Source organism: Chiloscyllium plagiosum, unplaced genomic scaffold, assembly GCF_037043375.1.
Source record: "Chiloscyllium plagiosum isolate Xiang-an unplaced genomic scaffold, Cpla_swu_hap1 HiC_scaffold_42, whole genome shotgun sequence".
NCBI lineage: Eukaryota > Metazoa > Chordata > Chondrichthyes > Orectolobiformes > Hemiscylliidae > Chiloscyllium > Chiloscyllium plagiosum.
The window spans coordinates 8,084,246-8,099,403 of record NW_028270180.1 but is presented as its reverse complement, the minus strand read 5'-3'; the positions used below and the strand labels follow the sequence as shown (position 1 = coordinate 8,099,403).

Sequence of the window (15,158 nt, the reverse complement as noted above, 5' to 3'; positions counted from 1 at the left end):
CATTGTAAACTTTTCGCTGCAGTCATTTGAGTGCACATGACAATAAAGCTAAGTGGGAAACTAGCTTCTCAACCTATTTCACACCCTGACACAAGGTGGCAATCTCATACATGGATAGTCAAAGATGTAGTTTAAATTGTGGACGGTCTGGATACTTTTAGTCAATCTCTTAAGACGTATTATGGCATATGCCTAGTAGGACTTAAACCGTGATCTTCCAACTCAGAGGCAGGGACATTACCGCTGGGCCAATGGAGCCCAAGTATGAATGGTCTCATCTGCAGCTGAATTCAGGGTTTCTGCAGTATCAGCCCGAGGAATCTGCCCCGTGGTTACAATCTGACTGACCGTGGGTAACACCCAACCCTGCGGGTCCCCTTACCCACAACCCCACCTCCCCAGTTCACCAGACATCACCGATTGGTGACAGCAGGCGCGTTCCCTTCAGCTGCAGCTGGGACCAGACTTGGTCCGAGTGGCACATTCCAACGCTGAAGACGGGTCCCTAACGGGTCCCTGAGCCAGCATCCTTCACCCTCAAGCAACTGCCAGCTACTCAGCCGTGGCTTGCGTTGCATCACCAACACGTCAAGAGAAAATTATTTGAGTTTTACAGTATGGAAAGAGGCCTTTCGGCCCATCATGTCCACACCTATCTACCCCAATTCCATTTCCCAGCGTTTGGCCGCCATTTGTCTGCTATGATGTTTCAGGTGATTCTCTTAATCCTGCCTCAACCACCTTTCCAGGCAGTGAGTTCCAGATTCCCAATTGGGTGTTAAACCTCCTGACCTTTAAATTGGTGACCACCTGCCACCCCGTCCCTCGGTAATTGACTCTTCCGCTAAGGAAATGTTTATTCCTATCAACCCTCTCTGGATGTAGATATCTGGTCACATTTGTGGAACCTTGCTGTGCACATCATGTTTAGCAGTCCCTATGGAGTTTGCTGTGATGTAAACCACATTCGTAAGGGTCTGTACCGACACAATCAAAATGTTTGTAGGAGTTCGGTGGCTCAGTTTGAGTCAAGTAGCGCTGGGTTCAAATCTCACTCCAGGGAGCTGAGCACATTAAAAACCAGAGTCTACACTCACTCCAGTGCAGTGCTGGGGAAGTGCTGCACTGTCAGGGGTGAGACTTTAGATCAGGTTCGGGTGTTTGTGAAAGATCCCAGGGCTCTATTTGGAAGAGGAGCAGGGTAATTATCCTTGGAGCTCTGACAAATATCAAATTCCACCCCCCCCCCACCCCCAATCAGAATGAATAGAGTTATTCTTGCCATTTATACATTGTTAATCATTTCATAACCGGGAACAAAAGGCAGCATGGTGGCACAGCGGTTAGCACTGCTGCCTCACAGCGCCAGAGACCTGGGTGCAAATGTGGAGTTTGCACATTCTCCCTGTGTCTGTGTGGGTTTCCTCTGGGTGCTCCGGTTTTCTCCCACGGCCTAAAGATGTGCAGGTTATGTGAATTGGCCATGCTAAATTGCCCCTAATGCTAGGTGAAGGGGCAAATGTAGGGGAATGGGTCTGGGTGAGTTGCTCTTCGGCGGGTCGGTGTGGACTTGTTGGGCCGAAGGGCCTGTTTCCACACTAAGTAATCTAATCTGATTTGAACTGTTTTAAAACTTACCGTTTTGTCCTGAATTGATACAACTTTGAAACTGCAAACACAATATTTAGTGACAATGCGCAATACGTTGTTGCACATCTCCTCCCGCAGTCTCTCTGCTCCAGGCTAATTCCTTGACGTTTTTCTGAATGTTTACTGTTTCCTGGTTTGGTTTCAGCTTCCTCCAGGCACCCGGGTCTCAAGAGAATGCAGGGATTTACTGCTCCGGCTGCTAGAGAGGGATCCGGAACGGAGAATAACCTTTGAGGAATTCTTTACGCACCCGTTTGTGGACCTGGATCACATGCCGAGTGCGGAGAGCCTGGAGAAGGCGGTATGTGAATGCACTAGGGCTGTTCTTGGCTGCTTCACGTTAACACCATATTTCCACGGTTTAAAGGGAACAGGGTGTTCACCTGTCACAGCCCCGCAGTGTGACTCCTTCAGAGTAACCTCTGATACCTCAGCAGAGTTTACCTTCAGCTCTGAGTCTCCCTGTGCAGGCGTTTCATTTTAGAATTCACGTACTTGTTTTCAAAAGCTTCTGTGACCCTACCTCGTCCAGTCCCCGCACCCCCTCACTATCGCCGTCACTGCCTCCAGTCCCTGCACCCCCTCACCATCGCCGTCACAGCCTCCAGTCCCTGCACCCCCTCACTATCGCCGTCACCACCTCCAGTCCCTGCACCCCCTCACTATATCCGTCACTGCCTCCAGTCCCTACACCCCCTCACTATCTCCGTCACCGCCTCCAGTCCCTACACCCCCCCACTATCTCCGTCACCTCCTCCAGTCCCTACACTCCCCCACTATCTCCGTCACCTCCTCCAGTCCCTACACCCCCCCACTATCGCCATCACCTCCTCCAGTCCCTGCACCCCCGCACTATCGCCGTCACCGCCTCCAGTCCCTGCACCCCCTCACTATTGCCGTCACTGCCTCCAGTCCCTGCACCCCCTCACTATATCCGTCACTGCCTCCAGTCCCTACACCCCCTCACTATATCCGTCACTGCCTCCAGTCCCTGCACCCCCTCACTATATCCGTCACTGCCTCCAGTCCCTACACCCCCTCACTATATCCGTCACTGCCTCCAGTCCCTTCACCCCCTCACTATCGCCGTCACTGCCTCCAGACCCTACACCCCCTCACTATCGCCGTCACCTCCTCCAGTCCCTGCACCCCTTCACTATCGCCGTCACTGCCTCCAGTCCCTACCCCCCCCTCACTATCGCCGTCACTGCCTCCAGTCCCTACCCCCCCTCACTATCGCCGCCACCTCCTCCAGTCCCTGCACCCCTTCACTATCGCCGTCACTGCCTCCAGTCCCTACCCCCCCTCACTATCTCCGTCACCTCCTCCAGTCCCTACCCCCCCTCACTATCGCCGTCACTGCCTCCAGTCCCTACCCCCCCTCACTATCTCCGTCACCTCCTCCAGTCCCTGCACCCCCTCACTATCTCCGTCACCTCCTCCAGTCCCTGCGCCCCCTCACTATCTCCGTCACCTCCTCCAGTCCCTGCACCCTCACACTATCTCCGTCACTGCCTCCAGTCCCTACACCCCCTCACTATCGCCGTCACTGCCTCCAGTCCCTGCACCCCCTCACTATCGCCGTCACCACCTCCAGTCCCTGCGCCCCCTCACTATCTCCGTCACCTCCTCCAGTCCCTGCGCCCCCTCACTATCTCCGTCACCTCCTCCAGTCCCTGCACCCTCACACTATCTCCGTCACTGCCTCCAGTCCCTACACCCCCCCACTATCTCCGTCACTGCCTCCAGTCCCTACACCCCCTCACTATCGCCGTCACTGCCTCCAGTCCCTGCACCCCCTCACTATCGCCGTCACCACCTCCAGTCCCTGCACCCCGTCACTATCTCCGTCACCGCCTCCAGTCCCTACACCCCCCCCACTATCTCCGTCACCTCCTCCAGTCCTGCACCGCCCCACTATCTCCGTCACTGCCTCCAGTCCCTACACCCCCTCACTATATCCGTCACTGCCTCCAGTCCCTACACCCCCTCACTATATCCGTCACTGCCTCCAGTCCCTGCACCCCCTCACTATCGCCGTCACTGCCTCCAGTCCCTACACCCCCTCATTATCGCCGTCACCGCCTCCAGTCCCTGCGCCCCCTCACTATCGCCGTCACCGCCTCCAGTCCCTACGCCCCCTCACTATCTCCGTCACTGCCTCCAGTCCCTACACCCCCTCACTATCGCCGTCACCGCCTCCAGTCCCTGCGCCCCCTCACTATCGCCGTCACCGCCTCCAGTCCCTACGCCCCCTCACTATCTCCGTCACCGCCTCCAGTCCCTACGCCCCCTCACTATCTCCGTCACTGCCTCCAGTCCCTGCACCCCCTCACTATCGCCGTCACTGCCTCCAGTCCCTACACCCCCTCACTATCGCCGTCACCGCCTCCAGTCCCTGCGCCCCCTCACTATCGCCGTCACCGCCTCCAGTCCCTACACCCCCTCACTATCTCCGTCACCTCCTCCAGTCCCTGCGCCCCCTCACTATCTCCGTCACCTCCTCCAGTCCCTGCACCCTCACACTATCTCCGTCACTTCCTCCAGTCCCTGCGCCCCCTCACTATCGCCGTCACCGCCTCCAGTCCCTACACCCCCTCACTATCTCCGTCACCTCCTCCAGTCCCTACACCCCCTCACTATTGCTGTCACCGCCTCCAGTCCCTGCACCCCCTCACTATCTCCGTCACCCCCTCCGGTCCCTGCACCCCCTCACTATCGCCGTCACCCCCTCCGGTCCCTGCACCCCCTCACTATCGCCGTCTCCTCCTCCGGTCCCTGCACCCCCTCACTATCTCCGTCACCGCCTCCAGTCCCTGCACCCCCTCACTATCTCCGTCACCCCCTCCGGTCCCTGCACCCCCTCACTATCGCCGTCACCCCCTCCGGTCCCTGCACCCCCTCACTATCGCCGTCTCCTCCTCCAGTCCCTGCACCGCCTCACTATATCTGTCACTGCCTCCAGTCCCTTCACCACCTCACTATCTCCGTCACCCCCTCCAGGCCCTGCACCCCCTCACTATATCCGTCACCGCCTCCAGTCCCTGCACCCCCTCCACTATCGCCGTTACCCCCTCCAGTCCCTGCACCCCCTCACTATCGCCGTCACCGCCTCCAGTCCCTGCACCCCCCACTATCTCCGTCACCTCCTCCAGTCCCTGCACCCCCTCACTATATCCGTCACTGCCTCCAGTCCCTGCACCCCCTCACTATAGCCGTCACCTCCTCCAGTCCCTGCACCCCCTCACTATAGCCGTCACCTCCTCCAGTCCCTGCACCCCCTCACTATCGCCGTCACCCCCTCCAGTCCCTGTACCCCCTCACTATCGCCGTTACCCCCTCCAGTCCCTGCACCCCCTCACTATCGCCGTCACCTCCTCCAGTCCCTGCACCCCCTCACTATAGCCGTCACCTCCTCCAGTCCCTGCACCCCCTCACTATCGCCGTCACCCCCTCCAGTCCCTGTACCCCCTCACTATCGCCGTTACCCCCTCCAGTCCCTGCACCCCCTCACTATCGCCGTCACCCCCTCCAGTCCCTGTACCCCCTCACTATCGCCGTTACCCCCTCCAGTCCCTGTACCCCCTCACTATCGCCGTTACCCCCTCCAGTCCCTGCACCCCCTCACTATCGCCGTCACCCCCTCCAGTCCCTGCACCCCCTCACTATATCCGTCACTGCCTCCAGTCCCTGCACCCCCTCACTATCGCCGTTACCCCCTCCAGTCCCTACACCCCCTCCACTATCGCCGTTACCCCCTCTAGTCCCTGCATCCCCTCCACTATCGCCGTCACCTCCTCCAGTCCCTGCACCCCCTCACTATCGCCGTCACCCCCTCCAGTCCCTGCACCCCCTCACTATCGCCGTCACCCCCTCCAGTCCCTGCACCTCCTCACTATCGCCATCAGCACCTTCAGCCGCACTATCCTCTGAGATGTCTCTGCTCCTCCAATTCTGACTTCTGTGGGCTCCCCCATTTTCCATTGCTCAGCTGGTAGTGATCATGTCCCGCTGCCTGGGCCCTAAGCTGTTCGATGCTGTCCCTAAACATCTCTGCCTCATCCTTCTCCTTTGCAACGCAACTTTAAAACTGCAACTGTCCCTCCCTCTGTCTTTCTGTCCTGACCTTAATGTTTTCTCCCCCCCCCCCCCACCCCCCCCACCCTAACAATCTCTATCTCATTATGTTTTTACTGATTTCCTGTTTGTCTTTCAGACTGCGTTGGTTGTGGATGCTGTGAAGAAGGATCAGTCGGGGGACCTGTCTTCTGCTCTCTCCCTCTATTGCAAGTCACTGGAGTACTTTGTTCCTGCGCTGCACTGTGAGTCCTCGCTGCTCTGTCTTGTAGCCATGGCTCACCATATAGTGAGCACTCTCTAACTCCGACCCCATTGCCTTTAGGACAGGACTTGCTGTGACCCTGCCTGTTTGATTACCAATATGAGGAGACCCATTGAGTTGATCTGCATCTTAACTCCAACACCTCAAGTGGCTGTATTTCCCAGGGTCACCTGCATAAGTAAAATTGAATTGATCATAGATTTACGATTTAATAATCGAGGCAGTATCTAACTGCTGTGCCCTCCCCCCGCCCCCATTTGTGTGGAAGAATGTTTCCTAAAATGAACTGGATTATAAGCCTATCCCTGACTCCCCCAGCAGAACACCGTAGCTCTGCCTGAGCAAATCCTCTCTAAACCTTAAGCACCTTAGTAACATCATCCCTGAACCCTCCTTCACTGTCACTGCATCCAATCCTGCAATGCCCTCCCTAGCAGCACATGGACTGCAGCGGTTTAAGAAAGCAGCTCACCACCACCACCTCCAGGGGCAACCAGGGACAGGCAATAAATGCTGGGCCTAGCCAATGATGCCTACATCCCACGAGTGAATTTTTAAAAAAAAGTATATATTACCATCTCACGACCATTATTCTGTGAAGCTGTTTGAAAAGGCTCAGGGTGTGGCGGTGGGTGGGGGACACCTGCGCGCGGAAAAAGCGGCCATTCAGCCCTTGTAACACTGCTGGCTCTCTGAAAGAGCTTTCCAATTAGACCGCCTTTATTCTTTCTCCACAGTACTGCAAATGTCAGGTGTGAGGATTCCTTGCAGAGTCTCACTTAAGTCCAGAGTTTTGAATGTAACAGGAATGATTCGATACCGAACGATCTGCTAAATTATCAATCAAACTCCATCTCCTGACCTCATTCCATCCTTGGCCAACCCATGTGCTAGGCAATTCGCTATCCTGCCTTGTATTTCAAGAGTTGTCAAATTGTGAGCAAATTAATTGTCACAAAGCTCAGGAAGAATAAAAATTACTAGAACTCAGTGGTTAGCACTGCTGCCTCACTGCGCCAGGGACCCAGGTTCGATTTCTGCCTCGGGCGACTGTCTGTATGGAGTTTGCACATTTTCCCCGTGTCTGCGTGGGTTTCCTCCGGGTGCTCCGGTTTCCTCCCACAGTCCAAAGATGTGCAGGTCAGGTGAATTGGCCATGCTAAATTGCCCATAGTGTTAGGTACATTAGTCGGGGTAAATATGGGATGGGGAATGGGTCTGGGTGGGTTACTCTTCGGAGGGTCGGTGTGGACTTGTTGGGCCGAAGGGCCTGTTTCCACACTGTAGGGAATCTAATCTTTAAAAAAAAATCTACTTGAACCTTCCCTACTTTGGCCAGCAAGGAAAAAAATCTGACTCACAGTTCATAATCTTACCGCTTGAAGTAATCAAAACGCAATCATACAAATCAACAGCTGCAATAAATCTGAAAAACTAAAACACAGGTAAAGATGCCACAGGCCCAGAGGACTGCTCTCTGATTGGAGACATAGAGAGACGACTGGTGGTGAGTTTTTACTTGAGGGTCACCATGCAAGATTAAAAAGCAGGGACCATTGCAGCTACCTCAGGCAGTGTGAGACCTGAACCTACGCTGTTGGTGTCATACTGCACTACAAAAATCAGCCATCCACCCAGCTGAGCTAACCTACCTCCCACAGGGTCACTTCAAACTCAAAGCTGTTGTCTTTTAATGCGTTTATGCAATTTCCTTTTATTGACAATTACTATTGAACCAGTCCCTTCCCATCTCCTTTACCCCCCCCCACTCCCCCACCCCCAGGCCTTGAATGCAGTACACTCACCATCACAAGATTTAGAGTAGATTAGATTAGATTAGATCAGATTCCCTACAGTGTGGTAACAGGCTCTTCAGCTCAACCAGTCCACACCAACCCTCCGAAGAGTAACCCACCCAGACTCACTTCCCTCTGATGAGACCTGCACTGGCGATGAATTCTGTGTTGTATACGAACGGCAGCTGCAAGCACTGTTCTGCTAATCTCGGTGTGGTATTTCTTATTTGATGCGTTTAGATGAATCAGACCGACGACGGAAGGCAGCCATCAGGTCAAAGGTAAGAGAGGAGCTGCAAATTGCTTTCTGGGAGTGGCTCATGGTGGGATTCCCTTCCCTTCTGTACAGCCTCCCCACCCCCCCACCGCCACCGAAACCTAAAGCTCATGCCAAATCTCTGCTGCCTGTATCCCTCAGCCCCATGCCCACTCATCGACATTACTTTTTGATTCACCAACAATTTGGAGCAGGAGTAGGCCATTCAGCCCGTCGAGTCTGCTGCACCGTTTACTTCGATAGTGGCTGATCTCATCTTGGCCTTGCCTCTAATTTCCTGCCTGCTCCCCATAGCTCTTGAATTAAAAATCTGTCTACCTCCTCCTTCAATTTACTCACTGTGCCAGCTTCCCCACATGCCACAGATTCGCAACCCTTTGAGAGAAGTCTGGTTTAAATCTGTTACCTCTTCTCCTTAAAACTAAGACCTCTTCTTCTAGATTGTTCCAGAAGGGGAAACATCCTCTCTACATGTCTTTTGTCAGTCCTCTTTAGCGTCTCAATCAGACCTCCTCTCATCCTTCTATACTCCAGGGAGTATAGACCTAAACTGCTCAACCACCCTTCATAAGGCAAACTTCTCAACTCCTGGAATTAATTTAACAAACCATCTTCAAACTGCCCCCAATGCAGTTACACCCTTCCTCAAGCAAGGGGACCAGCGGTGGGCCCATGACTCCCAATACGGCCTCCCCTTGTGCAGTTCCACTTTGGCAAGTACAAGCTCCAAGCCAAGACTTATGGATTTTTCACAAGTTCCAATGATCGTGGCACTCCCAAATGTAACTTCTGACCACGTTGACCCATTCATTCATGGAGCACACAGTGTGCCATCATTCTCTAAACACTCCTCTGTGCCTGTAGAAGCCCGTGTGACTGGTTTAAAGTTAGTAGCTGTTCACCAACATGAAGTCGATAAATGATTTATTGTGACACTGTGTTATAATGAGGGTGTGGAATTTGCTGTAAATTTGCACCAAAACAGGGGACAGTGTTATACCAAGTGGAGTGCTGAATATCTACTTCAAAAAGATTGAGGAATTTGAGGGGCAGCTCAGCGGTTAGCACTGCTGCCTCAGTGCCAGGGACTTGGGTTCAGTTCTGCCTTGGGCAACTGTGTGGAGTTTGCGTGTTCTCCCCGTGTCTGCGTGGGTTTCCTCCTGGTGCTCCGGTTTCCTCCCACAGTCCAAAGATGTGCAGGCTAGGTGGATTGGCCAGGGAAGTGCAGGGTAACGGGGTCTGCGCGGGATGTTCTGCAGAGGGTCAGTGTGGACTCAATGGGTCAAATGGCATGCTTCCACAATTTAAAGAGACCCTGTTCTCATGTGGAGGTGCATTGAACAGCCACCAGGTCATAGCGTCTTATTGAACCAAGACGTCATGATCTTTAATGAATGGTGGGATCGGCTTGAGGGGCTGAAAGGTCTATTCTGGCTCCCAAAAGTCATATGAAATCTGTCTGGCTATCCTTCACATTTACTTTTTCTTTTTAATTGTTGCTAGGTAACTCAGTACCTCTCCAGGGCAGAGGAGTTGAAGTTATTGGTCGCCAAGAGCAACAGGGCTAACTTTGAACAGGCCAAGTCGGCGAGAGATATACTGAAAGGTAAGGCCACCCCTCCCAGAAAGCAGCACAGGTTTCAAGCCAAAGTTGCCATCCTGAGCATCATTCCTGACTTGAACTTTCCCTTATCCACCCGTTTCCATATTTTAAGGATTGCTGCAAAGCCTGAGGAGCCATATTCCTGGCAGACACTAAAAATCAAGGGTCACTAATTCTGGTGGGCTTTGACGACACTCATTGAGGGTGACTGGTTGAAGATTCCTGGGAAGGTAATGACCTTGATGGTATTGTCGCTGGACTGTTAATCGAGAGGCCCAGCTAATGTTCTGAGGATCCAGGTTCGAATCCCACCACGGAATTAGGGGTAGTTTCTTTACTCAGAGTAGAAGGGGCGTGGAATGGCCTGCCTGCAACAGTAGTAGACTCGACGACATTCAGGGCATTTAAATGGGCATTGGACAGGCATATGGATAATAATGGAACTATGTAGGTTAGATGGGCATCCGATTATTTTCACAGCTCAGCGCAACATTGAGGGCCGAAGGGCCTGTTCTGCGCTATAACGTTCTATGTTCTATGAATTCAATAAACATCTGGGATTAAGAGTCTAACAATAACCATACGTCCAGGCCTGGTTATCGCATAAAAACCCATCTGGTTCACTAGTGCCCTCTAGGGAAGGAAACTGCCATCCTTACCCAGTCTGGCTTTCATGTGATTCCAGTCCCACAGCAATGTGGTTGACTCTTTGCTGCCCTATAGGCAATACACATTCTCATCCATGAGCATCATCTATAAGCACCTAATTCCATGAAGGAATTAAGAAAACAAAATAGTGTAAATCAAACTGTTCAGACATTAAGTAGATGGAACTTGAAACTGGATCTTCTGGCCCAGAGGCAGGGACATTGCCAAAAGAGCCATGCCCTAGCCAATAGAAGTGGAAGCCACTCAGTCCCTCAAGCCTGTTCCATGTTCATTTGAGCTTGGCTGGGCTGTGTTGCTGCTGTGTATACACCGACTACCGGGAGCCCTAACTTCCCCCATCTTCCGATTTTGTTTCAGAAATGTCCCAGGACAAGCCGCGACTCCTGGCTGCATTGGAAATTAGTTCTGTTGCCATCGCCAAGGTGAGGTTGGGGTTGAGTTTCCCTGAGCTTTTAGAAAACACTGTGTCGGATTGTGTGCGTATGTGGGGACAGAGGGAAAGGAGGGGTTTTGGCCATTCGGGCCTGCTTTGCCAGTCTGTATGATCATCTCCTCTGATTCAGGTCTCCACTCCACTTCCCTGTCTGGTCTGTTTTGTTGAGCAAACATCAGCCTGACTAGGCCTTGAATGTGTTCAGTGATCCTGTCTCCATTGCTCACTGAGACAAAAGTCAACAATCCTCAGCGAAAGAATTGTGTTATGAAGTTGAAGGCATGTACTATACCTTTAAGAGAGAGTGAATGCTGTTTTGCACTGAGCTTACAAGCACCTGTCATATGACTAGCTAGCAGTCTCAGAGTATACTGGAAAATTGAAAACCTGTAACTTTTTGTGAAATAGATGTCTGAGTTTTGGTTGCTGTTTGGTTAAATTTGAATGGTTGTCAAATCAGTTTAAATTATGCCCCTGGATACTAAAACCCAATTGAGTTTGAATTTAGTATTTTTGCCAATCTCAAACCAATGAGACGATCTGATGTTGGGCTAGAAGAAAACAGGCATTTTAAAAGTCAGATAGAGAATAAACTGCTATCGAGAAAGACTGCCATTCAGAAACACTCTCTATCAAAAGTACCTCTTTCAAATGAAACATCTTTGCGGTAGAAGGCAGAAGACGATCCAGGGAGATCTCTAGCCGAAAGAAGGAGGACACTGGAGACAACAGCCGTTGTGTTGTTTTGAAATTAGGTTGATGTAATTTTAATGCTGATTTTTATTGGAACAATGTATTGTTGTAGAGTTGGAGGCAGATAATAAGCAATTAAGAGAAAGTGGGGCTTAGAATTGTGAATAGATGTTGATTAATGTTCACTTTTAGAGTTAAGGAATAAACTGATATTATTTTTCTTTAACTGGTGGAATTTGGGAGCTCTCTGTCACTCATACTTTAACAGATTACCAGGTGAGGTGAGCTTTTCTGGATATTTGGTTTAATTAGCAGAAGGGTTCACCGTCGTGTCATAACAATTGGTGATTCACTTTGGTCACAAAAACAGGAAGGCAGATTTTTATCTGAACAGTGGCAGTTTAGGAAAAAGGTGAGGTGCAACGAGACCCTGGGTATCATGGTGGAACAGTCGCTGAAGGTTTTCATGTAGGTGCAGCAGGCAGTGAGGAGAACTAATAGTATGCTGGCCTTCATGACAAGGATGTCTTGCTGCAGTTATACAGGGCCTTGGTGAGGCCACATCTTCAGTATTGTGTGCAGTTTTGGTCTCCTAGCCTGAGGAAGGATCTTCTTGCTATTAAGGGAGTCCAGCGAGGGTTCGCCAGATTGATTCCTGGGGTGGCAGGACTGACGTGAAGAAAGATTGGACTGACTGAGCTTGTACTCACTGGAATTTAGAATGAGGGGGTAAATCCCATAGAAACATATAAAATCCTGATGAGACTGGACAGGCTAGATGCAGGAAGAATGTTCCTGATGTTGGGGAAGTCCAGAACTAGGGGTCACAGTCTAAGAATAAGGGGTGAGCAATTCAGGACTAAGATGAGGAAGAATTTCTTCACTCAGTTGTGAAGCTGTGGAATTCTCTCCCACAGGAAGCTGTGGGGGCCAGTTCGTTAGATAAATCCAAGAGGGAGCTGGATGTAGTCCTTGCAGCTAATGGGATCAAGGGGTATGGGGAGAAAGTGGGAATGGAATACTGAGATTGCATGATCAGCCATGGTTATATTGAATGGTAATGCAGGCTCAAAGGGCCGAATGGCCTACTCCTGCACCTATTTTTCTCTTTCCACGTCGGCATCTGAAATAGGAGGTCCCTAACTCTGAAGCTGTGCCCTGCAGTCATAGCTTCCCCCACAAGAGGGAGCACTTTCTCAGATTCTACCCTGTGAAACGCACCCCAGAATTTCATACTGTATCTTTCGATAAGATGCCTCTCATTCATTTAAATGCCAATGAGTACAGCTCCAACCTACCCTCATAAGAACAACCCCTTCTCGCTTCTAGTCCAAAGATGTGCTGGTTAGTTGGATTAGCTGTGCTAAATTGTCCATAGTATCCAGGGATGTGTAGGTTAGGTGGGTTAGCCATGGGGAATGTAGGGTTACAGGGATAGAGTTGAGGGGTGGCTCTGGGTCGGATGGTCTTCGGAGGGTCAGTGTGGATGTGAGGGGCTGACTAGCTTGCTTCCACACTGTAGTGATTCTATGCTAGGAGTCAGTTGAGTGAACCTCCTTTGAACTGCTTCCAATGCAAGTGTGTCCCTCATTGGTTTCTTTACTCAATACTGCACACAGTGCCCCAGGTGTGATCTCGCTAAAAGTCTGTACAGTTGTAGCAAGAGAATGGGGAATACAGGATAAATACTTAGTGACCATTCACCCCATCGTGCTTGTGCTAGCTCTTCTGAAAGATACAAATGATTAGTCCCCTGCCATGTTCCTTACTGAGATTCCTATTGAATCCACTTTCTTAAAAGTTCAACAAAAAAATCTGGAATTAAGAGTCAAATGGTGATCATGAAACCATTGTCGATGGAACAATGGAAGGTTTACAGTTGGTTCTGGAGTGTTACTTTATTGGTTTAGAAGAAAGAAAAAACCTCAAAGATGAAGGCATGTAGGAGCTGTGCTCTCAGGAGATGCATTAGGCAATGCCGATGGACTCAGCCTTGGAAATGGCTGGCAGGAGTGAGCTCGATGGGATGTTGCCTTGTTATGTGAGTGTTTTATCCTCTGTTTCTGTTTCTGCCACCAGGACGAAGAAGGTGATGATTCGGAAGAGACTCTAGACCTTTATCAACAGAGTCTCGGGGAACTCCTGCTCATGTTGGCGAGTGAGTCGATCTGTCCAGAGGGAGGTCAGGAAAGCCAAAGCAGCTTTGGTTTAACAGTGGAACAGGCCGGGCGGGAGGTAGGGGGGAGAGAAAGCTGACTGGCCTCCCCCATTCCTGTGTTTCTAGCCCATTAACAGATCCCTAATTGCCCAGTTGGCGGTTAAGAGTCCACCACATTGGAGTTAGCTTTATGGTGAGAGGGGAAAGATGTAGAAGGGACTTAAGGGGCAACATTTTTCACACAGAGGGTGGTGCATGTATAGAATTAGCTGCCAGAGGAAATGGTGGAGGCTGGTATAATTACAGCATTTAAAAGGCACCTGGATGGGTATGTAATGGGAAGGGTTTAGCGAGATATGGGCCAACTGCTGGCAAATTGGACAGGATTAATTTAGGAAATCTGGTCAGCGTGGATGAGTTGGACCAAAGGATCTGTTTCTGTGCTGTACATCTCTGACTCTATGTGTAGGCCTGACCAAGTAAGGTTAGCAGATTTCCTTCCTTTCCGAAAGGTCATAGTGATGAACTAGATGGATTTTATTTTAATATGACAATTGGCATCATCCCCATTAGGCCAACTCTTAATCTGCATTTTTCTATATTCAAATCTCTCCAGCTGCTGTGGTAGAATTCCAACTCATGTTACCAGTGCATTTAGCTGGGACTCTGAAGGTCTGGCCCACAGACATTACCACTACACCACCAATCCCCTGATGCATGAGCTTTGGCTGATATTTGATGTGGGAGGACGGTGTGGGTTGGTTAGATAATCACTGGGGAACCCCGTCTGTGGTGCGGGGCGGAGCAGGGTCCCCCTGTCGGCAGTGGGGGCAGGGCAAGGTCCTCCTATCTACGGTGGGGGGCAGAGCGGGGACCCTCGGTGTCGCAGTTGTTGTGACCCAGAACGGGGACTCCTTGAGGCCTGAAGCTCCTTGCAGAGACTATGCAGAAATCATGGAGCCGTGAGCGAGTCCCAGTCTGAACAGAAGATTAACTTTTTCTGTAATTTCTTTTTGTAACTCAAAATGGTACCAGATTTTAGCGACAAAACACTTTTCGCTGTATATTCCTAGATATATGTGACAATAAAAGAAATTGTTCTTTCACTGCCTGAGAGGACAACCCCATCATTACAATGACTTAACAAATATTCCCTTTGCTGCCTCCAATGCGAAATATTGTTTCTTAAATAGGGAGATCAGAATTATGCACCATGTTCCAGATGTGGTCTCACCAAAACCCTGTGCAAATTTAACAAGTCTTCCTTATTCCTGTACTCCCAGTTTGCCTTTCAAATTGCTTGCTGAGGTTGATTGACAGTTAGGGTGTTTTGAACTTGTAGTTTGAATTGTATGAATCAGTGACCTGCGTGCTTCGGTTTTACACAAGTTGTCGTGACCCTTCCCTTTAGGAGCCGGCTGACTCGCTGTGCCTTTCCAACACTTGACTCGCGGAATTGTTACAGCACAGAAGGAGGCCATTCGGCCCGCTATGTCTGCTCGGGTCTCCAAATGAACAACTCATCTTGTACCACACT

The 15,158-nt window shown here is 50.8% G+C and overlaps 2 protein-coding genes across 2 annotated transcripts in view; both read left to right on the top strand.

Moving 5' to 3' along the window:
* ulk3 (unc-51 like kinase 3) overlaps positions 1-13,719 on the top strand; it is a 32,699-nt gene extending 18,980 nt beyond the window's left edge. The window contains exons 7-12 of the mRNA XM_087982018.1: positions 1,796-1,951; positions 5,867-5,972; positions 8,029-8,069; positions 9,569-9,671; positions 10,695-10,759; positions 13,543-13,719. Coding sequence (XP_087838144.1) covers positions 1,796-1,951; positions 5,867-5,972; positions 8,029-8,069; positions 9,569-9,671; positions 10,695-10,759; positions 13,543-13,719 — 648 coding nt within the window. The remainder of the gene's footprint in view (positions 1-1,795; positions 1,952-5,866; positions 5,973-8,028; positions 8,070-9,568; positions 9,672-10,694; positions 10,760-13,542) is intronic.
* Positions 13,720-14,575: 856 nt separating this feature from the next.
* The window catches only part of fbxo22 (F-box protein 22), a 22,666-nt gene continuing 22,083 nt past the window's right edge, over positions 14,576-15,158 (top strand). The window contains exon 1 of the mRNA XM_087982017.1: positions 14,576-14,583. Within this exon, the coding sequence (XP_087838143.1) occupies positions 14,576-14,583 (8 nt within the window). The remainder of the gene's footprint in view (positions 14,584-15,158) is intronic.